Below are 26,863 nucleotides of genomic sequence, written 5' to 3'. Positions count from 1 at the left end.
GCAGGACATCTAGACATCAGCATGTGACAGCTGTGCTGAATGTGAAAATTTAGTAAGTGATGCTTTCTGCAACTTAACACTAAGGTTGACTTGAAAACTCATTCAGGCAAAACCAAAAAGTTTAAGTCTCAAAATGAGACCCACTGAAAGAAGTAGTGAGCACACGTCCTTGACTGTGTTTTTCTCAACTACCTCTTAGGGTGCTCTGCAAACTAACAGAGCAGTCAGGAAACAGTAACATTCTCTATTGTTAGAAAACCTTCAGTTCCTGCCCTTGGGATTCAAGAGGTAGGCTGTTTTGCTGTAGAGGCTTTTTATGTTGTGCTTTTTTTTTTTTTTTGGTTGGCTTGCTTGGAAGCTTACTCGATGAGCAAGAGAAGTCACAATGTCAACAGACTCACACAAAAAGCCAAGAGTGAGGGCAGTGAGTTAGGTCACTTGACTTAAAATATCCGTACAGTAACACAGTCACATTTTACTAGTCAAAATGAAAAAAAATCCAACCTCTCCCCTCTGAACAAAAAAAGATCTCCCCCCACATGAAGACAAAGGAAAAATGGACATTATTTATTTTTGCAAGTCTGGCGAGATTTATTATCAAGTGAAAACAACTGGCAGATCAGTCACGCTTGTTGCTTTTTCTCCTTAAAATCTTTACATTAGGCTGGGCACTGGGAGACAGACAACCTTCACACCCAATGCACAACAGTGAAATGGCTGCACACCTCCCTATGCAGCCAGGCAGTAACACAGCCCTCAACATAGCTGTACAATCTTTCAAGCCAGGGGAATACCGATCAGAAACATAAATACAACGTATGAGAAAGGCAGGGAGCATATGGGAGAGTTATAATACAGCTGAAAAGGTTAATGGACAGTTTCTTCTTCTTTTGTGGAGCTGTGCACTCATTGTTCTGCTCATTCCTAAGATTATCAAAAAGATATTACAAGCAAGTATACACACTGTGTTAGTACATTTAGCAGAGAAGTACACCGCAAGTAAAAAACAAAAGTCTTTGGTATCAGAGAATAAGCTGTACAAGAACATCTGCAAATGTATTTACAGTAAAGAAATCAGAGAGCAGAGCAATGCAAGTACGCAGACTGGTTTTCCAAATTATACAGAGCTACGTGCAGTGTGTTAAGTCAAGGTAACACCCACACAATGACAAAATGGAAAAAGGGGCATGAAGCATGGAGTTAAGACTGTCATCATCAACTCCTCTCATTAACTTTGTTTATAATGTGGAACGGCAGACACATGACCATTCACTATTTCATATGCGAACAAGTATTTTAGTCACAATTTCCAGCCATAAAAGTAGAGACAAAAATCCATGCAGCTTTAAAATATAAGCATCTGATGCCATACAGGAGGGTACACAATGGAAAAGCCTATTTGTCTGTACTACAAGTCATGCCAAGCACCATATAGGAATGTCTTTAAAAAAAAGATATTCAATGGCTATAAAACTGAATTGTTGGACAATATTTCCAGATATAAAAAGCAACTTTTCAGAAATTAAGCTTGAAAACTTGTCTAAGAGCACTAGTTCAATGCAATGATCAACAGCGTATTTGGTGTGTCAGTAGATACTTCTCGCAGATAGACAGGGCTAGGCTCAATTGACAATAAAAACCAAAGGCCACATGCATGGGGTGTGGTATCTGGTATCGCCTCTGTTTTGGACTTAGCTGTTCCAATAAAATCTTTTCTTCTTCCAAACAGCAAAACATAGCAGAGGGACAAGTGACCATTTTTTAAAATGTTAAGAAAAGCTTACGTAAAAGCAAGCAGAAAAGCTATGAAGATTCGGCATCATTATGTGCTTAAAAAAAAAAAAATCAAGACAAACAACTTTACATACCTAAAATTATAGAAGGACAAAAGCCAATCAAAATGAGTTTTCAGAGAACTCCACTATTTCTCCAAATTTATTCTGTATAAATTCACAAACTCACTTATTTTAATTCCATACACTAGAAAGAACGTATTGTGAAACATGAAGTCCTTTTGCAGCAATTGGGCAGGTGGGCTGAGAAGAAGGAAAAAGTTACTGTGAGGTCAATTATAAAGACTTCTTCCATCATCCTCTGCCTCCACCTTCCTCCCCTCCCCATCCGAAGAGAAAGTTTGGTTTCAAAAAACACCTTTGCGAAGACAAGCTGCTGCTTAGAAGTGGATGAAAATGCCTAGGAAGGACTGTTCTGCAATACTACAGGCCAATCCATTCCATGTTTGGAGATAGGGGGATACAAGAAAAAAATCAAAATTAAAAGACAATTGAAAGACCACAATGATAGTCTTTCTTTAACCAAGACAAATGTGAATACAATCATTCCCATGGCCAGATGGGGATGGAGTGCCAATTTTAAGAAAGCAAGGGGAAGAGATGGTGGTGGGGACAATGCTACAATCTAACTCATGGAAGTGATGCACATGCCTCACTAGAAAGAGCTAACTATGGAAAGGGAAGGAAATCCTTAAACTACTGTTCCCTTTCTCCTTAAACTTTTTGAAGGCTGCTATAAATATAGGTATCTATATTAATCCTTTCCTCAGAGTGGAGATAAAGAAAAAAAAAGAAAAGGAAAATTCTCCAGAGATCATCTACATCTGTTATCAACTGAAATAGAAGGGCTTTTAAAGCAATTTGTTTAAGTTCATTTTTGCGTACTCTAGGAAAAGCATCTGTAAACAATTTACTGCAGAACTGTAGGAAGTTGCTTGTAAAAATAAGCCCACCCACCTGCCCCCCCATTCCCCAATTTATGAAGTAATATCTCTAAGTACCATGTAACTATGAAATAAAGGAAGCACGAGGTGTTCTTCCTACCAGTATAAATAGGAAAGCCATCATCAGTCTGTCCTTCTCAAGGTTATTTATTTGAATACTAGTGTGGGAAAAAGAGATACAGTAATTAATGGATAGGTGCATTTGCAAGATGTCTCCTGCTCTCTTGAATTATTTCAGACATGCTATACAAGTCAGCTACTAAAACAAAAAAAACAGGTTTTCAGTTCATTATTTCTTGTGAAGGGGCACCTTCTGAAGATGAGCCCTGTTTTGTAAAGATGGAACAGCTGTAAAGCTATTTATAAGCCAGATTCAGTTGAGGGAGAGGTCCAGGGGATAGGGCACATGCTTAGTGTTGGATTCATGCATTCTTTAAACATGTCAAACATACCCTGACAGTAACCACAGCTGGAGTGGTGCACTCTGATGCTGCCTCTACACGTCACCCACGCAACAGAGTGAGCTGAGGGGCATTAGAGGGCATCTTGGTGCTGGGCTCGTACATTAGCCTTCAAATGAGTTAGCTTTTAGATACTAGAGACCAAATTTTGAGGAAATGAACCTTTAGTGCTAGCCTTGACATACGCAAATTTTGATAGTGATGTAAGTAAAACCAGCAACCAGGACAAGACGTGACGAGGAATGAAGTTCATGCATATAGATAATCGAGTTGTGACAACTTATGAGAAAGAAAGGAGGTAGCCAAAGACACAGGAACCAGGTTCTCCAAACATCTCATGGTGAAGACGGGGGGAAATACTAGTAAGTGGATCCAAGAGTAATACAGCTCAGTCCCACAACTCAGAATATTTTACTCAAACCCTATCAAACTGAAGCCAGTGTGGTCAAAGCTGTCCAACATCCAGGTGTCCTGGTAGCATGTGCCTACCATCCTGGAGCTGGAAGAGGCATAAATGAAAACTGCCAACAGAATACCAAACCTCAATTTCATTTATGATTTTAAAAGCCCAACTCTGTTTGGATAAGTAAACTTATAAATACATTAAAACATGATATATTTTATAAAAACAGGAATTTTAAAAAACTGAATCCTAAGATAATTGGGCAGCTATGATCCAAATTCAAATGTCAAAGGTGGTCTTTTAGTTTTTTTTTTTTTTTTTTTTCCTTCAACAATACATTCATCAGAATAAAATCTTGATCTCAAGCAATATTTAAAAGAACAAAATGTTGATAAACATTTGTCTGGCTCTCTGGTTTTACGAAACACACTGACCACCACATCAGGATTACAAGGACAATAGCACTGCTGATGCAATATCCAACGATATCCATTGAAACTTTTCTAAACAGACCAAAGAACCCAAGATATTTTTATCTCACTTTGCACATTCTATATAATGAAGGAGGTAATCATAAAAGGTCAATACTGAGGAGAAAAAGCAGAAGGAATGAATCTGTCAGCTTATCTTTTCTCCCTACTCAACATCTAAATCAAGAGTTACCATTATAAAGCATGAATCACTGCATATTAAGGCTTCAGATAAACCAATTTAAGAAGCCTAACTACTTTTCTTTGAGCAACCAAGGCTGAATCTAGTTTTCAAGTCTGTTCTGGCACAGCCAGATAGCTTTTTTAGTGGTTTCTGAACCAACGTACAAGGATCTCTACGATGGCTATTTCTCCTCAACTAGTTGGACAGAGTTCCAAAGTTCTTTAATGCAAGAAAACTCTGAAGCCAGTTGTCATTTCCATTGATCATTTTGGAAGCTAATAGCATGCCACCAACCTCTGTTTTAGTATGACTTACACCACTACCTTACTCCTCAATTTCAGAGTATGTTGCAAGATGACATATCTTACACATATTAAGTGAAAATTTCACAAGTGACATCTGATGGTGGAAAACAAAACCCAGTCATTCTTATCTGATGACACTCAAACTGAACTGGGCCTTTCAAGCTGCAATGAAACTTCCATTATCACACTGGGGAGATCAAATCAGTTCACCATGGCTGGTTAAACAGTGCTTTAACTTCAGCTCCACCTGCATTTTCTTATTGAAAAGAAGTCAATAAATTCTGCAGCCTGGCGATACTCCAAAACCAAGCACATACTCCAAGGCTAATGAAAGTACAAAAAGGCAGCTTGGGCCATGCTGCAAGCAGCATTCTGTTTGCTCTCCCACCCCCCTACACAGCAAGGTGCTACTTCCATTCAACCTGTGAGCAGGGAAGAGGGATCATGAAGATGTTTCCTCAGTGCTATGCCTGTGGATTGTTGAGAATTTGGGTATAGCCTTACATCCAAAGATAATACACAGGTGTCATTATGTATACTCCCCCTCACAGATGGAGTACAGCTGATGCAAAATCTTCAAGAGCTATTATTATTCTTTGATGACATTTGCTGAAGTAGCCTACTGGCTTGCCTACAGTCTGATTACCTTTAGAGTGCTTTTGTTTGAATTTAAAAGTTGCAGAGAGAAGTTCGGAACAATCAGTCTCTCCTCAATATCTCCAAAATCTGAAACAGTTTTGTATACTGTTTAATCAATAATTCTTGAAAGAAACAACTCTTTCTTCTCCCTTCATTTAAAAATTTTACCTTTTAAAGATATGTAAATTGCAACCCAATCTGGCTTCAGTGAATGCCTGTCAACTAACTGCTTTTCTTGATTTTAAATCAATAACTTGTAACATGGCAGAAGAAAATTCCACAGAAGGTTGCCCGCATCTATTTCTATTGTTTCAAAAGGAGAATAAAGAAGAAATCCCACTCAAATGAGTTCTTAATAGAATTACAAGCATGCATTTGAAGTCTGAAACTACAGATTGTACCCTGAAGCTGTATGCCCTTTCAGCAGAAAGCCATTATACCAATGCATCTAAAGTTTTGACCACAGAAGTGTGCATCACCTATAGACGTCAGCAAGGTTTCTACAAGGCCAAGTGCTGAATTCAGCCATTTGTCTGTACACAGAAGCTATCCACTCCACAGCTGCTCCACTGAAGAATAAAAAGTTATATAACCCACTAATGTTTTTTTTTTTTTTTTTATTTAAACGCAGATTCCAAAAGCATTGCCAAGAAGGAAAGTAGTGGTTTTAACTGGATAGACTCTTACAAGATTTTTTAAGAGGAGCTGAAAATACGTGAATTGTCATGCTTACATTCTGTAGCCTACATATGTTCAAATAGAATATATAGAGCTGTGCTGTATCACAGAGGGGCTATTTACAGATCAAGTGTGTGACAGTTTTCCAGTCAACCATCAGAAAAATAAATACCTACAGTGTGCTTATTCCTTCCTTGGAAAAATCCATGACTTACACTTCCATTTCCAATCATTAAACACTAAATTCCTGTTCACTGACGGGTAACATAAAAGCCGTAATTTGGAAATTCCACAACAGAGTACTTGAGTAACCAGCTACACTCACTTCGAAAACTTTTAATATAGCAACTATATTCCAAAATCTAAAAGCTTTTTGCAACCTATTTCTACTCCTGCAAGGAATTTACTCAATCCATTGTAAATGGATTGCAATTTTGCCCTCATTCAACTGTTCTGAAAGAAAAACATTTTTCATACAATATATTCACTGGTAACTATTTTGCTATTCATATTAAAAACATCATTCTGCTTTGAAAAGTGACTTTGATGTGCTGAAAACTAACAATTAAAAATCTGCAAAACTGCAGGACTGAACAGAATAGTGGACTTGTTAAAAAAAAAAGTATCTTAGGATCTTATACATAGCAAGTACTCTGAGATAAACAACTTCTGTTTAATTTTGTTTCATTGAAAAAAATACTTGTAATGAATAAGAAACAAAATCAGAAGTAAATAAGATCTGTGTTGCATTCTGTCAGTCCATATGGATGACTTATACAAACAAGCTATTCCAATGCTTTAACTCCTGTGCAGCACCACTGAAGTGGTCATGAATAAACCTGCTGAGGAGAGAACAGATCCTTCAACAGAAAAATCTACAAGAACTCCCCTACTTTGTTCGAGAAGTGATATTTATGGAATGAAGGTGTTAATCTGAACTGAGCAACCAGGACATGCAGTTATCACCAGTTCACATAAGGCTGCCAAAAAGCCTGATCAGCACCAGAATGCCATCCCACTCATCTGCACCTCAAAGCCAGCCAGAACCTGGGAGCTACAAACCATGTAGTCTGGAGTAGCTGGTGTCTCTTTGGGAAACAGAAGAGCAGGGCAAGGAATATTTATGGCTGCTGTACACCTAGGAGGTACCAGAAAGTTCACAAAGCTTGCTCTCACCTGGAAAGCAGGAAACAGTCATTAGCAAACAGCATCATAAAGGGTAGGAATTTCTGAGGAGTACTCTACATTCACCAGGAAATCTGCTAAGGGCCTATAACCCTATATTCAGAGACCATTCAGGGATAATCTCCTCAGGACATTACTCAATCCTTTAAAAAATGATCTTTCAAGGTTTAAAAAAAAACACACAACAATGCCTTTTTTTTTTTTTTCCCCTGCAGAGTTCCTTCACGCAAGGACAAATCTACAGAAGAAACATGTCCCTTAAACTGATAGGGAGAGTTTTCTCAAAGTCATCAGACATTAGGTCAAATAAACGGACTCTCTTGAGCCTCCTAGTAAGTTTTTATCAAGTACGATACAGGGATGAAGGCTTAAAGGACAGCATTTGTGATAAAAAAAGATGTGTGTGAATACCAGGGACGGGAGAGGGCTGGAAGACCAAGGAAGAAGCATGCAAAACTTAGTTGTTAGCTATTCAGCTTGGCACAAGCCAACCAGGCAGCTTTTGTGAGCTTCCAGACAAGCTAGAACAAGTACCAGCGTATGCCATGGCACACAAAGACGGGAGGATTCAGAACTTTGTAGAAGGTGACAGCCAAGAACACACATGCAGAGTAAGACAGACATTTGTTCTGCAATCTGTGTAACGTGCTTAGTATACAGAGGAATTTGCAAGCTTTAGGGCCTTCTTTAATCCATACACTATAAAAATTAAGTAAAACCACTAAGTTTATCTTAGGAAAAAATAATGTATTCTTTTTTGTTGAGTTTCCAGAGCTCGAAACAAAAATGAGCTGAGACTGCATATAAAGACTGAGATGCACAGTGAGTAAGTGATGATCTGAAAAGTGCATTTAGCATAGCATGTGTGCTTTGGGTTTTACAAAGGAACAAAGGCCAGAAAGGACAGAAAGAATTAGGAGTGGCTATCTGGTCAAGCATACAAAAATTTAGTAGAAAAAAAGAATCCAAACAGATGGAGAAGTGCAGTGATAGCATCAAATTTTTTTTTCCTCTACACAGAGACAGGGTGGAATTTGTTTTCTGTGTTCAATGCAATGCTATCTTGCACTGCTAACAGGGCTCTGAAAATGGATTTAACTTTCTTATCATTAAATTTCTCCAGGTGTATTTACCTCAAGAGTTAACACAACAGCTTTAACTTACTAAACAACAAGACACCGAACATATTCCACTAGGCCAAACTGGAATAACCAAGAACATATCCAGGCACAAGATGCTGCTGACAAAACAAACAATTCCCATGCAGCCCCCTAAAAGAACTAGGATGCAATCACCTTTGGAAGAACCAGCTCTTGTCAAGCTGGAGGAAGCAGCAAGGAGGGAGACTTGTCAGCCAGCCAGCACTCACAGCTTCACACCTGTGCAAAGGTGTTGGTAACTCCAAGCAACAACCTTCCCAACACCAGCAGCTCCCAACAGGCGGGTGGATCAGCAAGCACAGTCACAAAACCTGCTGCAGGATTTGCTCCAAGGGAGCCTGAAAGCTGTACTTCCTCACCACGTGCACTTTTTTCTGGTATTTCTGATATACCCTTTTTGGTACTGTAATGCTGTAATCACTAGCACTGTTCTGATCACACTTGCCAGGGCAAAAACTGAAAACTCACACACTTGATGCCTTTGCACAGGTGAAAGACTGTAGAAATTGGCTGAAAGTTACAGTGATAACATTAAGACAAACATTCACCACCATCCAGCAGATGAACTTTTGGCCAACAAAGTATGAAGATGTTAATTTTAGCCGGTTCTTTGAACAGCACTAAGAACAGTAATCAACACGGAGGTGAGGGTACATTATCAAACTTGTTGAGTACTGATGCGGAAGGAAGATTTCATTTCCACAGTTGTTTCAACTGTGCAGACTTCGGCTTTGCTTAGTTGTTATCCTGAAACCTAAAGAGAGAAGATAAGTAACACTTTTGGGAGAGAGCAACAGTGGGCCCCCATCTTAAATTATGCCATTGGAGAAACACAGGTAAAGATAAAGTTTGTGGAAGAAAGTAGAGGAATTCTCTGAGCATTGTAAATATTTGAAGATTTCTCAGAAATATCCACACCGTCTGCCTGATACTAAGTTTAGTTCAAAATAAGCATTTTTAGAAATGCTATAAGACAGTCAAAGAGCAGCAACTTTAAGTGCTTGCTATTCTAACTATAGCTTCTCATTTGTGCCCCATGATTTGTATAAAATCATGGAAAGTTGCACTATTTCCTGATAGCATAAGGCAAAGACTGGTCACTCAAATATTTATTTGACTAATTCATTCCACTGGGTTTTCCATAAGTGATTCATGGCTGTACTCTACTTTCCTGGAAAACATTTCACCAAGTCTGTACAGTATGTAAAGTAGTGTATTTTCATTGTCTAGTTTCTAACTGTGGATTTTGTGGATTTTCAAGACTCTTTAAAAGCAAACAGCATTTTTTAATGAGTTCATCCTACCAAATACACTTTGTTAACTCAAGCACTCCTGTACCCAGGATGCCCGCTCTCACGAGAAACGCGTACGCACTTGTTTTTCTGACAAGTTACTCCAGGCTTACACACAATTCTACTTATACATGTAACCAGACTTAGTACATCCTTTAATAGCACATTTTATCCTCTCTTGCCTGTCCTGATCCTGGCATCGCTATTTTATGCCAATTCTGTTCCCAATTAAAGTTAATGCCGTAACATTGCCACTTTCCCAAATGAAAGGAGGATCAAGTCCTTATCTGTAAGCTCCTCTTAATAGGGATTTATCGCTATTTAGATGTCACCACCAAAATTACAGGGAGATGGGGGTGGAACACAAACTATCAATAAATAGGAATTTAACTGTTTAATACCACTGAAGGTAAGACTGAAGACAGGTTGACAGTTGACTTCAGGGCAACCTCAAAAGCCAGAGGCTGGTCAGTACCAGTAAAAATACAAACAGTGCGTACAAAAAAAAAAAAAAGCCTCAAAGAAGAACAGAGCTGTCAGGAGACCTAATGCCATCTCCATTGACCCAGCAAGGGCTGCAGTGTTTAAATAGCAGGACACGTTATCCTCTATCACAGTATGTGTGGAAGGGGAAAACCAAGGACTCGAGTACATACAAGTAAATCCCGAATCCATAGACACACACGAGAGATATTGAAGTTTCCCCAATATTTTTTCCTTACTTCCATATAGAAGTGTGGTAATTACAAACACTGACCTCTCTCAAGATTAAGGAGAAAAGGATGTTGCACATGAAGGTAAATTTGTGCAGCCCCTTAAGAGGAGTATCTCTGTGGAAACATTCCCTATAAAACCCTCTGAGACCTGCCTAGAGGGACTAGGAAGGGGGATAGCAGTAATTTGATTAAAATAATTTTAATGCACATCTAAATGCTTATTTTCTTCAAAAATGTTATAAGAAATTGTATATGTACTTCACTCAATTTTAATTAATCTCATTTACAGGAACTCCAGTCACATATGCCCAAGGAAACTTTTTTGTCTTGTAAGGAAATTTAGAAAGAGCCTCCCTGAATACTCACATCTTCAATCACAAGTTTGTTCTTTTCTTGGAAGTCACAAGATTACAAATAATTTGTTTACATAGAGGGACTGCAAAATAATTACAAGTTCTCTGAAACTGCTTGCCAGACTGGTTCCTAAAATCCCTCCTGGTGTCAGTTCAACACATTACACACCAGTGGGGCTGACTTCAGTACCTGATCAAAGTTCTGGTTCCTCTGGTCAAGCCCGAGTCTGGAGGGTACTACTTAAACAAATGTGCCTTCAAAGTAGTTCCCAGGACCCTCACCTTCTCCCATGATCATTAAGGAATTTAAGGGACTGTAGCTCTGTTTAGTATGCAGATAAGCCCTGGGTATAGTGAAATGACATGTAACCTCGTTTCCCATTTAGATGTGGGTTGCTGTGTCTGTGCAACAGGTTGGTTTTCCTCACCAGACATTCTCCACTGTGCAACAGGACAATCGATTACCCAGTTCCTCCCTTCCCAGACAGTCTGACACAGCGCTGCTCACATTGCTTCTGGCTTGAGTTTGACTTACAAATTTCATTTTTATGAGAACTTTACACTACTTGCTTCAGGCAGGTTTCATTGGACTTTCCATTAAGCATTCTTTGAAATTAGCAGAAGTGTTTAGGCTCTAAGCTTGATTTGTTTTTATCAGTTTTAGAAACACATGATACCACCCATCTAAATAAAAGTGCTATCAAAATAGGAATAATCTTTCAGAGGGAAGTAAGTTTCCAGCACTATAAGTTAAACAATATTGAAATTTCAGCAGGATATTGAACATGGAGGTAACTCCTCAGGTTTCTATACTGCTTTCAAATTCGTTGTTTACCTGCTTTCATAGTTCCCCAAACACTTTTATGGAAAATACAGCTATGAAGCCTTTTATCGGGCCAGAGAAGAAAGGCAGACAGCTCCCTTCAGGGTGCTGCCCTAAGCTATTCTTAGGCTGTTTGCTATTACTGCCACTCTCCAAGGTATTTCTGAGGAACTTCATTAAGTTACTGCAACAATAACGTCCTAGGCAAAGGAAAGACTAGGATTGCGTACTTAGCATTTCAATAAATACAGAAAAAAAGACATCTGTCCCATGTGAACAGTTAAGGCTTATCACTTTTTCCAGATGAATTGTTTTGATTGGAGTACTTGTGCAAAAAGCTTTTTTGGAGATGAAGTGTTTTATTGCACGCAATTTGTGAGTGAAAACACCTAACGTACTCATTCTTCATTAAATTGCTTTGTGCACAATTAATAGATACTCTTTTAGGAGTCACAGTTTCATAAATGCTATTTTTAAGCATGGGTCATTTCTCAAAGTCACTTAATTTTGACAGCCTCTAAAGAAAAGCACTACCTTGGTTGTTTGTAAAGCCAACCAGGAAAATTTTAGCTGACATTCAAAACCTGTCAAGAACAGTAAGCCTACAAGCATTTCCAGTTCTGCATTATGCAACCTGAATGTTACAAAGTTTTTGTAGATTTAAATTCAAAATAATTACACAATCTTCAAATTAGACAATATGCAATGCAAAGTACTCACCAGAGCAGTCAGCACAATAAAGTGATACTTAAAACAAGCAGGAGGGATTAAACAATAATGAGCACAGACAGGGGTTGGAAAAAAGATGTGGGGGGGAAAAAAATGTTAGCAGTTCTCTTAAGAAACCACTGTCTTGTGAATTTACAAGAGATACCACACTGTCAGCTATAAGAAAGTACATACCCTGGAAAGTTTTATACTGAAAGCTGATTTATCTTTAATGATTTTCCTTATAGGAGAGGGAGGAAAAAAAAACATCACACTGCTAAACCAGGGAAAATTCTTTTAAATTCCTCCACTGCGAGCTTTTTCACCTGTAACCACATAACAAGTGCAGGATGTAGCAATTACAGTAACTCCTTTTGTCTGAGATGGATGAAGCTCCAATAAAATAAATGCAATCAGATCTGTCTGTTCAGAAATAAGCTTTGGTGTTCCACATCCAATTTATTAAAAAATAAATAAAAAATAAGATTATCCTCTTCAAGAATGGAGAATTAGGATAACTTGTTTAGGTTACCATGTTAAGCCTTTTATAACACTTACTTCCCAGTGGTCATACTTTGGTTTTAGATTTACAGTTCCAAGTACTATTTCCCCCAGATTCTCATGGGGTATCACACAAACTTCTCAGCCTTCTCTCCTACTAGGAGTGTCCAACTGCTCATGAAGAACATGGCTGACCTTCCAAGAAAAAAAATATGATGATTACTCAGTGCTCTATCAAATCCTCAGTGCCACACAGAGCAGGTTCTCCTGCTTGAGAGCTGTCCCAGTGATTGGGGGCCTGAAAGGGACCCAGGATCCTTTCCTGACACAATCTAGGCTTAGGGGCTACGTTAGCACAAGCCAATGAGAGTTTAAGTGCTTGTACTACATTGTGCGCTGAAGTTTTGCAGCTGTTTTTTGTTTTTCTTTTACTTGGCTTTCAGGAGATCCTTTATCTCCTTTTTAAAGCACAGATTTGCTGTAAAAATAGTTGGGCAACATTTAAGGATTAAGTGACAGAGCAACTACACTCCTAACAATTATGGTTAAACCATAGGTCTCAAACTGAGCTTCTGGAATTTAAATTAGGCTTACTCTGTGAAAGGCAGACATGGAAGCAAAGACAGCACAGACTCACAAACTTAAGTAACTTCTGTTTTTCAATTTATGATTAGCCACTACGGGATCAGATGTTAACTCTTACATTTTCTGGTTCTTCTATGATCTCAGATTTGTATTTAAGTGATGTTAGATTGTACTTTTTAAAGCATCATAAACTTTATGCTTCTTTACGTAGCATGGCAATTAAGAGACCAAATCTACTACAAATAACTTCAATAGCTGACTAACTGTGGGAAAGAACTCCCCAGCACCAAAACAGATACCAGTGTTGTCATCAGCTTCCCAGACCAAAGGACATTCAACAGCATCAATTCAGGTCCCTGCCACATCATCTGAGGTTCTTCACAGCCTCTGCATTGAAAGTTACAGCTGGGTTTGACTGTTCACTACTCCCATTTACTTCCTACACCAACTCTGTCTGTGGGAATCTATGATGTGATGGTCCCTGAAATATTTTTTAATTTACCCAAACTCCACTTAATAAAAAGCTAGTTCAGGACATTTTCAGAGATAAACACTTCAAAATTAATATGGCATTATGTTATACCTAAACTTTTGCATATTATGGAAAGGAAAAATGGATTCTCATCAGTATTTAAGAATCTTACACAGAATTTTATACTATTCCATCCCCTTTGACTAGCAAATATATATATCTTATCTTTTAGGCCTTAAATGCACCTTCAGGACTGCATCATCTAAGGGGTCAGAGGGTTATTGTAGTAGTAAGAAGATAATTTTCAGGTAGTAAATTCAAGATAGCTGTCATTTGGAGCATTTCTGCTTATACAAGTATTCTTTGCTGCATGTTGTCGGTTATCATTTTGATACACTTAATATACACTTATAATACCTTATATTTACAATTCTGTCACTTTCATGTGCCAGATTTTACCCAAGTAACAACTTATGCTTTAAGAGACTAATACTGTTAACAGGTGAAGCTAAATCTATATTACCTTGAATTTAAGATTTTTTTTTTTTTAAGTGTTCAGTGTTATTTTAGTCACTTTTATTTCTGTCTTAAGCTGTCACTTCCAACAAGTAAAAATAGGTTTTGTCCCATAAAATCTTTTTTCCCCAAGTTATCTCCCCTCCACTCCCCAGTTATGTGAGCTCTGTAATACTCCCTGAAGACCATAATCTTGATTATATTTAATAGAGTTAAGCATAGAAGTCTCATTAACATTAAAAAAATGCAACTTCCATGCCAAAACTACTACTTGAATTAGGAGGAAGGTAGGGGGAAGAGGAGGACTAAACCCTATGAAAACAGAATGGATTCTAGGGCTTTAAGGACTTTAACAGAAAGACAGCAGTATTTGTTTAACTTAAAGATGAAAGATATTATCAAAGCCAAGTACAAGTTATGTATTCTACAGCATTCATCTGCCCACTCTTTTACTATGTTCTCTGTGAACAAGGGAAAAATAAAAGTCAGGGGAAAAAGGTTATACTCAGGAGTCTTTAGAAAACCACAGAGCTGTTGAGAAGCAGGCTGCTATTTTGTGAACTTTGAAGAATGAAATTTTCCACTGGAGTCAGGGAAGGAAGAATGGAAGATGGTTTCAAAATATTTTTAAAGAATGTTCTGGGTGGGTAGCAGAAGAACAATACAATTGAAATTAGCGATTGTATTTCTAAGAACACACTAAGTGTACCCAGAAGTTTCAAAAGCATTTTTAAAATATTCTGATAAAGATAACAGAACGAGCCACAGAAGAGGCTGGATTTTTATCTTAAATCAAATGCATTTTTGGTAAGCTTAGTGTCTAATATTCTGATTTTCTCAGACATGTTAAGTTAGTGACATGCTACAGAGAGTGATAAACTATATAATCTGTATTTCTGAACATACTGTATGTCGATTACAGCTTTTTACCAGCCAAATAGCCTGTCTGCAAAGCTTGTGGAGCTTCCTATGTAACTAACCCTTTCACTGCAGCAGACATATGGTAGCAACACAAGGGCTGTATTACTTCAACTGTTTATGGAAATATCTTGGCAATAAGAACATGCAAAATACCTTCGACCATCTGACCTAACCTTTCATGCCTCGTGGTAATTTTGCTATTGAAACACTACTGGTAACAAAAACCCACTGCCATTTAAAGCTTTTGCAGTGCCTAACAATAGAGCTTTTAGGATGTTACTTTTGTTTTTATGGGAAACACACACCTGCTTTAGATGAAGGGGGAAAATATCGGAAAATAACTCCTGAAACCGTTTTGACTTCCTGAATATTCAAGGCCACAGCTTTTGTTTATAAATTTCTGCTTCAAATAACATTGCTAAAAACAAATACAGTTCATGCATTTCAGAAGACTGCTTCCCCTGTAGCTTTGCAAGTATGCAGCTTTCACTTTTTCTCAGCAGGGAAGATGAAAACTTCAATGTTGTACTCTAGTATTGATAAGAGCACAGTTTTTTATTTTGGCAGCTTCCCAAGGAAGAAACAAGAGACATAGCTGCATCTCAAGTAGTTAATTAGGGAACAATTTCTCTCCCAAACATCTCGTGTCAAGAATTAATGCACTTAATCTGCTATCGGCTAGGTTACTAATACCTCTTTTAAAACTTGCTTGACATATACCAAAGAAACTCAAAATTTGTTCGAAGTTATTACACACCTCTCAGGAAAGTGACCTTCTCCCACACTCGGTTTCTCAAGTGGAAAGTATCTGACTCCCAATGCAAAGACTATCTATTCATGCCTAATAGGTGGGTTCTGTTTAGTGTCGTTAAATTATATGTTGTAACGAGGCGTGAACACATGGGCTAACAGCATTTTTAACAGTCAGAAGTCACAATGATTTAACCTAGTCTCTGATCCGATTATTCTTTTGGTTATACAACCCCAGGCAAGAGTTATTCATACTTTCCACTGCCTGCAACAGCAGCTGTTTCACTATCACCCTGGAGCCTCAGGAAAATTCAAGCCCTTAATCACTATTTCCATTAGCCAACAGATCTTTGCTATCAGCTTGAAGTGATACGGCCGAAGTGCCAAGAAGTCTAACTACAGGAAATTGATTAAAAAACTATCCTGCAAAGAAGCAGCCACATACATCAGAAGTTGGACAAACACCACTAAATGGGTTCCCATTGATTCCTTCAAGCATACACAAGCCATGCACACAAGCTTTGTGCACATTCCTTCAAGTATGTACGTCCCGCTTGATGTGAGAATACTTCGCTTCTTTAATAAGATCCCAATCTGCAGGATGTACATATTCTAATTCTTACCTCATCTTTTCTTTCTTTGCATGTTTAATTTCACCCTGCTCCCCAAACTGGGCAAACCAGTCTACTACATACATATTCCCACTTTAGACAACAAGAAGCCTCAGCTTTCTGCAGCAATGGGCAACTCACTGCTGCAAAGCCACCAGTCCTGAACAAATTACCAAATTTCTCTCATAGATGGAAGCTGTTCATTAATACAATTCATAACAACAACTACACTTGCTGGGTTGCCCTCCTTTTCTTATTCTCACAGAATGGTTTGAGTTGGAAGGGACCTTAAAGACCATCTTGTTCCAATCCCCTGCCATGGGCAGGGACACCTCCCACCAGACCAGGCTGCCCAAAGCCCCATCCAGCCTGGCCTTGAACACTTCCAGGGATGGGGCCTTGATAGTTATCTCACAAATGTCTTTTATTTAACCATATGGATTATGAACAGCTTCTTCACCTACAAAATCAGAAACAGGATAAAACCAATTTCTAACAATACAACTTGAGTCTACTGGCAGTTCACCAGCCCTGTTACATTAGCTTCCTATCTCTACAGAGAACGGAAACAGTACCTCTATGAAAGAAAAAAAGAACAATTTTCCATGCCTTTCAGCCAGTATTTGTTTGGAAAGCAGCCCAATCTTTAGAAGTACTTTGCATCCAGACAGTCCCTTGTTTTGAAAGCATGTCCAAGCCTTCCCAGAAGCTTCCAGAATATTTTCTTTCATTGATGAAATAGAGAAGTGATTCTTTTACTCGCCTGTACAGCATTTAAAAAGGTATTTCTTGTCAAAGTCTGACTCTGTTCTAAGGATACCAAGATTATCATCATTAAGCATGTGATGCACATACACAAATAAATCCAGTGACCAAACAATACTTATCTCGCCATTATCTCTGCACAAAGCTAACATCCAATCCAGCGCAGCTATTTGCAGCTGAAATACAGGACGCACACCCATTACAGCATTAAGCTTTTATGATAGTTTCTAAGTATACCTCAGGAGAGCTCTGTGCAGCTTCTCAATAGGGCAACTACAATGTAGCTTTCAAGACAGAAGTGCCAAAAGCACCTTAATTTTCTCCTTGCCAGTCTTCTGCCAAATGACTCAAGTTTATCCAGTCAAACACCCTTCAGCCACGCTGAATACAGATAGGAAAAAGTAATCACAGTACTCTTAACTCTGACTTCATTCTCTTAATAGAGCAGTTTGGTCACAGTTACCCCTCCTAAAACCACAGCTTCATCAGAACGATACATTGCCTCACTGTTTCTAGTGGCTTTTGTACTTCTGTAATATCTTTTGTACTTCAGGAACAACAAGCAACTGAAATCCAACTCATGAGGTTTGCAATGTACTCAGCTCAGTACCTAGGAGTATGTTCTCCTTCCAGGAAGTCTGCCAACATCAAAATAACTCCAGAAAAGAAAACCTCAAAAAAGGAAAAACAATTACCTGTGTCCGATCCAATTATTAGCTTCTGAACTATCTGAGAATCTACAAAGTGAAGTTTATCTTAGACAATGAGAATATTTTTTTTAAATAAATGAAATCCAGTGCACACACTAAGTATCAATAGCTCTGCTCTTATGAGTGGTACCAGTAATAAGTAACTCATGTAGTTAATAAAGTAAGAAGAAAGCCCTCCTAGTTATCTCTGGCTGTAACAACTGCTTGCAGGAAGAGAAAGAAGGTGTAAGAGCAGGTAAATATCAACGTCTCACACTTAATCATTGCCATAGCAAGTCACAAACTTTGGGGATCAAGATATACCCTAATCACAGTGCTCAACAGCACCCATGAATCTGTAACACCCCTTTCTTAGGGAAGCCAGAAGCCTAATATTAACATACTAGGGTAATGAGATCCCCAGTTTAATTATGCATTACACACACACACAAAGCTGTATTTGAGACCCCATTCCCAACTTCAGGTTCACGGAAGACAGCTGGATATTTCAGCTTCACTAATGTATTTCCAGCATATGTTCTACACTGGAAATATTCCACAGGGTGGCTCACTCCCACACCTCCCCTCTCTCATGGAAACAAGAAGCCTTTACCCTTCAAACTCCGGTTGTAGAATTTGATGGAGCCCACGTCTTCTTTTTTTTAAACAAGCCTGCAAATCCTTCAGGAATACCGAGTTACAATAACTAATACTGCACGAATGATCTCTATAGACTTAAAAAATACAGTTTCCATTGGGGGTGGGGGCACATTCTGGCTATCTCAATGGAAAAACCTGTAACTAATTACAAAGCCATTCCTAGTTGCTTCAGGCCAGAGGTGTCTAGAAAGCTTCTGTCACAGACAAAGCGAAGTCCTTGTGCTACTGACAAGAGTCTCAGCTGGGTCCATCTCTGAGGTACTACTATCATCAGTTGCATCAAGTCTTGAGGGGAAGAAAAAAAAACAACAGCGCAACAACCCAGAATCTCCACATCATGGTTTTCAGACTTGTGTTTCATCAATCTGAAGTCTCACTGAAAAATAGGACTTTTATATTTTTATAAAGTATTCCACAGAAAACATTAACAAGCTTCACAAACTGTTCTTTCACATTCAGTTTTACTTGACACATTGGTGTCAAACAGCTCATGGATTTTTTTTTTTATTTTTTTTTTAAATCAGAAGATGCAGTAATGGCAACAATTACTTTCCCCCCTCACTAACTTGAGGAGCATCTCCATGTAAAGCTTAAAGTATGGAAACACTCTTTACACCTGGCAGTGCTTAGGGCAAGAGTTAAAAAATCAAACCAATCCCACCTAAAGCTACCTAGCATCCCAGTTGCCTGTTAGAACACAAATTTAAAAATATAAAAACAATGCATGCACATGAGAATCTACAATATTTTTTCACTATAATAAACAATACAACATTATTTCTATTATGTGCTATATATGAATTTAACAGTGTACCTGTTTTCAAACATTTTACTCATTTTTTCATTTTCAGTTCTGACACTAACTTGTGACCCTAAAAGACCAATATTAGACAAAAAATAGACATTTACAAACGTTTTTAATCAGAACGTGTCCAACTGAACAACCATTTTCACTGACAAACTACTGGAGGCCTAAGCTTTCTCTAGGACTGCTGTCAAAAAAAATCTTTTATTACCATTTAAACCTATTTTGCATAGGACAGTTTGGCCATTACCAATTAACATAGCCATTAATGCTTACACCAGCAAATATTATAATGTCAAGAGGTTTTTGTAATGAGTTTCGAGTTTGCATCACATCTAAATTCTGTAGTTATTTTTACATGGGCACATCTGTGCTGGTATTTCTGGAGAACAGACCTTAATTTGTTCCTGAAAGACACAGATAACAAAGAACATAAGGAAATGTCCTCCACAGCATTTTAATGTACACTGGACTTGTTGGTATGAGTAGAGCACAGTGATTTAAACCAGACAAAGCTCTTCCAAATTTCCATAAGATTCTCCAGGGAAATTAAAGCTTTTAAGCTTGTATCACAAATTTTGCCTAGTCTTTTTTAATGACCTGGGGTTAATGATTAGAGTATTAGATCATACAGGAATATTTTTTTTCTTTATTATCTACAACACCTATGCTATTAATGGCCGTTTTACAATATTTATTTTTTACTTTGCAAAAGTATTTTTAAGCCACTTAACAGCCATCTCAGGCAGCATTACTGAAACTGTTTCCATTTATAGCCAAACATGCCAAATCTGAATGTTGCTTACCCTTATTTTCACCCTGTATGTATGACTTTCCTTAACATATTATATAAGCGACATACTTCCCATTCTTCAAGCAAACAGTGCAAATCCTTTTATATGTAGAAATAAAATGGATGATCTCTGTACTTTAAGGACTTAACTAGTACCAGGACTTTGGATGTAGAAATAAGTATTTTATGCTTTCCACGTGACCTAGAAGACCTACAGAATGTTCCCAGTGTGATATAGAACTGAGACTGCTACCGAATGCCTCTTCTCAAGACCATGACACAGAAAGCTGCAGCACAAGGGCTTTCTTGTTAGTAGCTCACTTATGTTAAAAACTTCGACTTGTATTCATGTATGATGCACTCAGAGATGCCTTGAGGACAAAAACCTACAGAAATTAAAATAATTCTCCCTCCTCCTGTGAAATCAACCTTTCTGCTGTTTCATGGCTTTATCTGAACTTTCACAAGAAAGATAAGTATGGAAGGGAGCCACCCAAATGCCTCAAAGTCCAAGTCTATGAAAAAAGCAGTCAAGGACTGCTTGAACAAACTTCTTCATGCTGTATAGTCTCTTCAGACCCTTTTATGCCAGCTGAAGATGAAGAGTACTCAGCTCAGAAGGTGATTTATTCAAATAGTCTTTGTGATGACAAAGAAAGCAACATCCCACATGAGCACCAGGAAGAGCAACTAGAAAACCTTTTCTGGGCTCACAGGCCAGAAAAAGCTACTCAAGTGGGAAGACCGAAGACATCAGCCTTAAACGAAACAGACACACTGAATATTCCACCTCTTCATGACTGTTGCTAAAGTTTCCATACAGACCATGTATTTAGTATAAAATGTTCATATTATGAATAAAGTATGCCAGCTTTTTAGACAAAGTTTTTCCAAAGACCCTCAGGAGCTATGGAGGTGAGATATCCCAATGACTCTCAGGAGTTCACGTTTGTCCTCAGATGCCAAGATATGAACAAGCTCTGCCTATACACTTAGCTGACTGGATGCATCCCAGAAGCCATAAAACTGCATTAGCATGGTATTATGCTCCACTGTAACATCAGAAATTATTACGTCAGCCACAGCACTACAGTTATATGGTCTCCAGACTTCAAGTCACTCAAAAGTCTGCCTTAACCTGTTAACAGCTGCAGAAGGAACCTCTACCATCTCAATGTACAACTGCTAAATAACTTTGAAAATTTAATTTTACTGCAAGAATTTTCATACTGGAAGGTTTTGTTTTTTTTTTTGAACCATCCTTAGCCATTTCACTGTTCAATGTAAAAACAGGTCATTGGGATAGGATTTTGAACAACAATCTTAACCCTCAGCTTTTTTTGGAAAGCAACAAAATAGATTTATAAACATTGTCACAAAAGTGATTTGAGGAAGAGCACCAGCACAGAAAGAATGAAAGACTTCAGAAACATACACAGAAAAGTATGGATTTCATACAGTTCCCCATTAACGGAACATTTCACCAAAACCAATGCTGTAGTCACAAAAATGTAAGCTTTTTTTTTTCTTAATGTGACCTAAGAGGATTGACAAACTTTAAGTAAAAGGATTAATGGGGCATGTGACTGAGACAGGAAGAGATTACCAGAAAACCCAAGCACTATTCTGTAAGGAAGGTTTTGTGAATACTCCTGAGAAATTTGATCAACTTCCTGTAAAGCAGAAGTAATTCTTTAAGTATTTAATACAAAATACATTCAACATCTCATGATTATTTCAGTAGGCTGAAAGTCAATTAAAAGTTTCCAGAGGCATGGCTCATTTAACAATGAGTTTATTTTCAGATCAATTCACAAACAAGTTTTTCCATATTAAACCTATACAAAGCTAAAGGAAGACTAGACTTTTAAGGCTATGATAATCATTAACAAGATGCAATATATCTGCCATTGCTGCTTTTACTCTTGGTTATACTACCGCAGAGAATTCTGACCTTTTCAGGCCTTATCTTCAAACACAACTATGATTTATTTAAAATAATCAGGCTCTGTTTCACAGCCAGTTCTACCCGTGCTTGCCACTGGAGGTTACATGAGGACGTAGATGTGCTCTCCTAGGGTACCAGGAGACCAGCTCCCTCCTACTAATGCACTGGAAAGCAATCAAGCTAAGTTCCTTCAAAAAAAAAAATTCAGCTTTCAGCGAAGTTTTCTCTAGCAAGCTCTGGAGAAAAACTATTATTGCGATTTAACAGCCTGTTATCTATGAATGCGGGTTTTCCATTAATTAAGGGAAACCTGCTACATTCATTACTTAGCAGTAACTTGGGAGATTTAGTAGACTAAGGCAATTATAGGTACCTTAAAGTAATGCAAGGAGTTCAACCCGCCCTAAGGAAAACAGCTGTATCCAAAGTCTGTCCCTGCCCCCATTAAAAATGCCACAATACAACCCACCAAAACTAGTTCCTCAGTAGCCCAAAGCTGAGTTCTTTCTAGAAACTTTACATTCCTCTTTTAATCCCCTCAAATTAAATGAGTGATACTTGCCTACAATTAAGCTGAAATGGAAACCTGACAGCGCAGACCCAGGTAACCTACTTAGCAAGAGACTACTGGGGCATAAATGAAGTTATTTAGCCCCCCGGTGGCCGTGCACTGAAGTTTAAAATCATCAGTGAAGTATGCCACATCCCTCCAGGATTACAAGACACAAGCAAGCTATTACCTTCTGCACTTGCTATTTCTCAGTGGAAGTCCTATTAAAACACCCAAGTGTCCTCCACTGACACACACAAAAAAAAAAAAAAAAAGACAAAAAAATTGAATACCAGCTAAGGAAGATGGAAATGGGAAAATAAAAAAATGCTTGCTCTGGTAATTAGCTACTGACACTTTTAAATGAGTACACAGGCTCATTTTAAAATCAGTAATAGTACAGTTACAACAGATCAAACTCATCTACATACTGCATGAATAAATATCACTTTAAGAAAAAAATACAATTGCTCAAGCATAAAGTCAACATTAGAACTGCTAAAAAGCCAAGGGAAGGAGTACAAGACACTTCAGGAAGTCAGAATAGAATTTGTTTCCAAGGTAATTAGCCAACCTGAAGATCAGATGAAGTGTTTTTACTTCAGATCATTTACCATACACATCTGTGAAGGCAGAGTCTATAGGAATTTCTTCAACTGGGAGTTAGAAAAAGCCTGAGAGTACGTATTTCAGCATTCTAGGGAAGATTTTGGAAGTGATACTTAAATACATCATGGATGGCTTTCCAAAAAGTCAGATGGTACTAGTAAGTGATTCTTTCTTATGTGAATACAGCAGAGAAGAAACTATTACCTTACCTGAGAAGATGGTATATTTTAAAAGAGATTTATATCAAAACCAATAAAAAACAAAATCAGATTTCAACTGAAAAAAAAGAAAGAGCAAAACCAAAGACATACAACCAACATTTCTACGTCTTAAAATTCTGTACTTTCACCTTTGATGTGCCACTCTTATCATTAAAAAAAAAAAAAAGAAAAAAAAGATTTCACTGTTGAGTGTTTATTTCAATACTTTTCTGACCAGAGGAACTGTGAAACTTCAACATGGCAGGAACACCAAAAGAGAAAACCCACAAATATAAATAAAATACCCTGGCCCATTGACGCATTCTGAGAGCAAATCACTGATTTTAGGGAACCTGCTCCATGCATTCTAACTTCTAAAAACATCTCTGCCCGAACAGTTTGGTGGCAACTGTAATCTAAGGAAATGCTGTAGCCACAGCCCTACCTCACCCCTAGCTGAGGAGGGAGTTTGACACAAGCAGGAATCACTGACTAGGGAGGGCAAAATGGAAATAGTTGCCAGCCGTCTCCTATCTCACCTTTGATTGGATCAGCCCTCCTCAAATAGGGCAATCCAGGATTACTAAGGGGCCTACCAAAGAGAAGAGGAAACTCAACTCTGCAAAAAAGGTATTTTAAAACTGTTGTATACACCCTATTTTTTACCTTTTATTCTCTTTTTACTCTCAAAAACACACTCAACTCATCAAAAGTAATAGATTATTTATAAAAACATTATCACAGAATTATCTAGGTTGGAAGACTGTCTATATTCTGCTATATTTTACAATACCTTCACTCATTCCTTTATGACAGAATAAATTAAATGCAACTGCTTGTAAGTCCTTTAAGAGCAAATTTGACTTTTCTGTAAACTGAGTTTTCTTAAAAGTAGCTCCTTAAGTATAGTATGGTTATCATCTTATAATTTGTTCAAGATGCTAAATCATCACTCTAAATCAAAATCACCTTCATTTTCTTGGGTACCAGAATTAGTAACTACTAATGCAAAACTGGATGCATGCACAGAAGGTGCATTGTAATACAACCTTACTCTTCTCATATTAACTAATAGCAGCACAATGAATCCACCTTTTACCAATCCAAGCAGACCAGAATCCCAGCCTTAGTGCCTCATGTCACCTCTTCTCTTCAGTGAATCAGTTCAGTGGCAGAGGTCCAGTTTGCCAAGTGAGAACTGTTCTTTAATCTATTAGAAGTCTGTGTACACCTACCAACTGCCTCAATGTTCTTTATAAAACTTCCAGAAAGATTTCTCTTTCCTGTTGGGCACAAACATCACATTTATTCAGGTTCAAAATAAAATTAAATCCCTAAGGCAGAGAATTAAGAGCAACAGCTATGCTGCAGTAACCATGTGTACTGTCATCCCTGTTTAAGGCAAGACAGTTTATTTACACCAAGATGATTAATTAAAACAATAGGAAATAAACTTGTGATTAATCTGCATTCCTACCTGCTGCAGCTCTTGGCAAGGAAAAAATAAATAGAATGAATAAGGAAAAAAAAAGAAGATTGTCATTTCAGTAATGCATAAGACTTGGTTCTGATCTAAGCTTAGTACGTGGAGACTGAGAGCCTTTGGAATTAAAACAGACGGAAAAATGGTTTAAGTGTTTAGACACTTCCCAATCTTCTGTGTAATCGTGCATTTATGTACGTGCATATGTGTTTTCAAAATACACCCTTTAAGGTTATAGAATTCACCTACGAAAAATACTATTACCACCAGCAACTGAAGATACTGGAACTGATTATGTTTTGCTAAGTACATTTAGAGTGAACTTGAATTAGAGAGGGCAAATCCCTGTGAAGGTGTCATTCCCTTCCTAGCAGCAGGTGCCCTGCATGATACAGGGTTACACTGCTGTTAAAAGTTACATAATTTTAGAAAGTAATAGAGATGGTGCAGCTATATTGTACTCCAACCTCCAGCTCATTTTTAATGCACTGCAACTGTTCATAGCCTTCAGCTGTTGGACCTCTGCTGTATCTACTCTAAATTGTTTTTCACAGAGACAGGCGATTATTGTAATAGGATTTTAAACCACTACGCTTATTGCCTAATTTTTCAAGTCGGTTTCATTTTGAATTTTTTTTTAAGAAATGAGCATCTCCTTCAGCATCAAAGGAAATAAGAGCTTGATGGCAAAAAGGAGTGTAAAAATAAGAGAGAGAAATGCTGGTTTCGCTGATTCTTTAATTCTGGGCAGCGGTGCCACAGGTAAGAGGAGGCAAGCTCGACTTGAATTCAAGTTCCATCAGGAAAGCCAGGGACGAGGTGAGCAGCAATCCTGAACCGTTTACATCTATTTATTAGACCTGGATGTCTCAGGCAGCGTGTAACATCCCTCTGACACCTGCTGTCACCCTGCCCCGCTCCGTCAGAGCGGCGTGCTGCCCTTTTAAGCCCAGCCGGGCTCCACAGACCCCCCAGCAGCTCCCTCCCCCTGCTCTCAGGGCAGCCCCACGCCCCTCGGGCTGCCTCCCCCATCCCTCCCCGCTCCCCCCCGGGGCGGCGCGGCCCTCACCCGGCACGGCCCCTCCTGGAAGACGCGCGGGTCGAGGTTGCAGGCGATGGTGGCGGTGGGCAGGTCCGCCAGCGCCTCCGCCTCCATCGCGCCGTCCACCAAGCTCCAGGCCGCCTCGGCCGGCAGCGCCTCCTCTTCCTCCTCCTCCTCTTCGTCTCCTTCCCGGGGCGACGGCTCCGCTGAGCCCCTCCCGCCGCCGCTGCCGCCGCTCTCCATGGCCGGCGGCGAGCGGAGCCCCCGCTGCGGGGCGGAGCGCGGCTGAGGCGGCGGCCGTTGGTTCCCCCCCGCGGCCGTTTAACCGTCGCCTTCCTGCTCCCCCCCCGCGCGCAAGCCCTATAGGCGGCGGGTGCTGCTGCAACAGGTGGCCCGCGGCAGCGCGGCGCTGCCCGGCGCCATCTTGAGTGAGGGCAGCGCCGCCCTGAGGGGCGTTAAATAGGAATTAAAAAAGGGGGTGTTTTTAGCAAGGCACCGCCGAATGACTCGTGTTTCTCTTGTCTGCCCCCAAAACTACCTGATGTAGCTCTTGATGTTCTGCAGAGGGTTTCATGGTGCTGCAGAGTCAAGGGGAATAAAAAGCCTGTTGGGAGAGTTGTGTCGTGTGGTGTTTTTGTCGCTTCTCCCTTACCTTGGACCTGAAGGAGGCATATTCTTAAAGGCTTTCTTTTTTTTTTTTTTTTTTTTTTTTTTTCCTAGTGATGAAAGTCTATAAGGGACAGCTGCACCTTTCTTAGCTAAGCTCAAGGAGCTGCTCATGTCAGACATTCTGCAGATGCCAAAAGCTTATCTATTTGTGCCGAGCTGCTTAGTCCAACGTAACCGACC

General features: G+C 38.9%; 1 protein-coding gene across 1 annotated transcript in view; it reads right to left on the bottom strand.

Moving 5' to 3' along the window:
- RCAN1 (regulator of calcineurin 1) overlaps nt 1-26,428 on the bottom strand; it is a 39,987-nt gene extending 13,559 nt beyond the window's left edge. The window contains exon 1 of the mRNA XM_068688597.1: nt 26,042-26,428. Coding sequence (XP_068544698.1) covers nt 26,042-26,257 — 216 coding nt within the window. The 5' untranslated portion in view covers nt 26,258-26,428. The remainder of the gene's footprint in view (nt 1-26,041) is intronic.
- Between the last annotated feature and the right edge of the window lie 435 nt (nt 26,429-26,863).

Source organism: Anas acuta, chromosome 1 (genome assembly GCF_963932015.1).
Source record: "Anas acuta chromosome 1, bAnaAcu1.1, whole genome shotgun sequence".
Classification (NCBI taxonomy): domain Eukaryota; kingdom Metazoa; phylum Chordata; class Aves; order Anseriformes; family Anatidae; genus Anas; species Anas acuta.
This window is presented reverse-complemented; position numbering and strand designations above follow the sequence as displayed.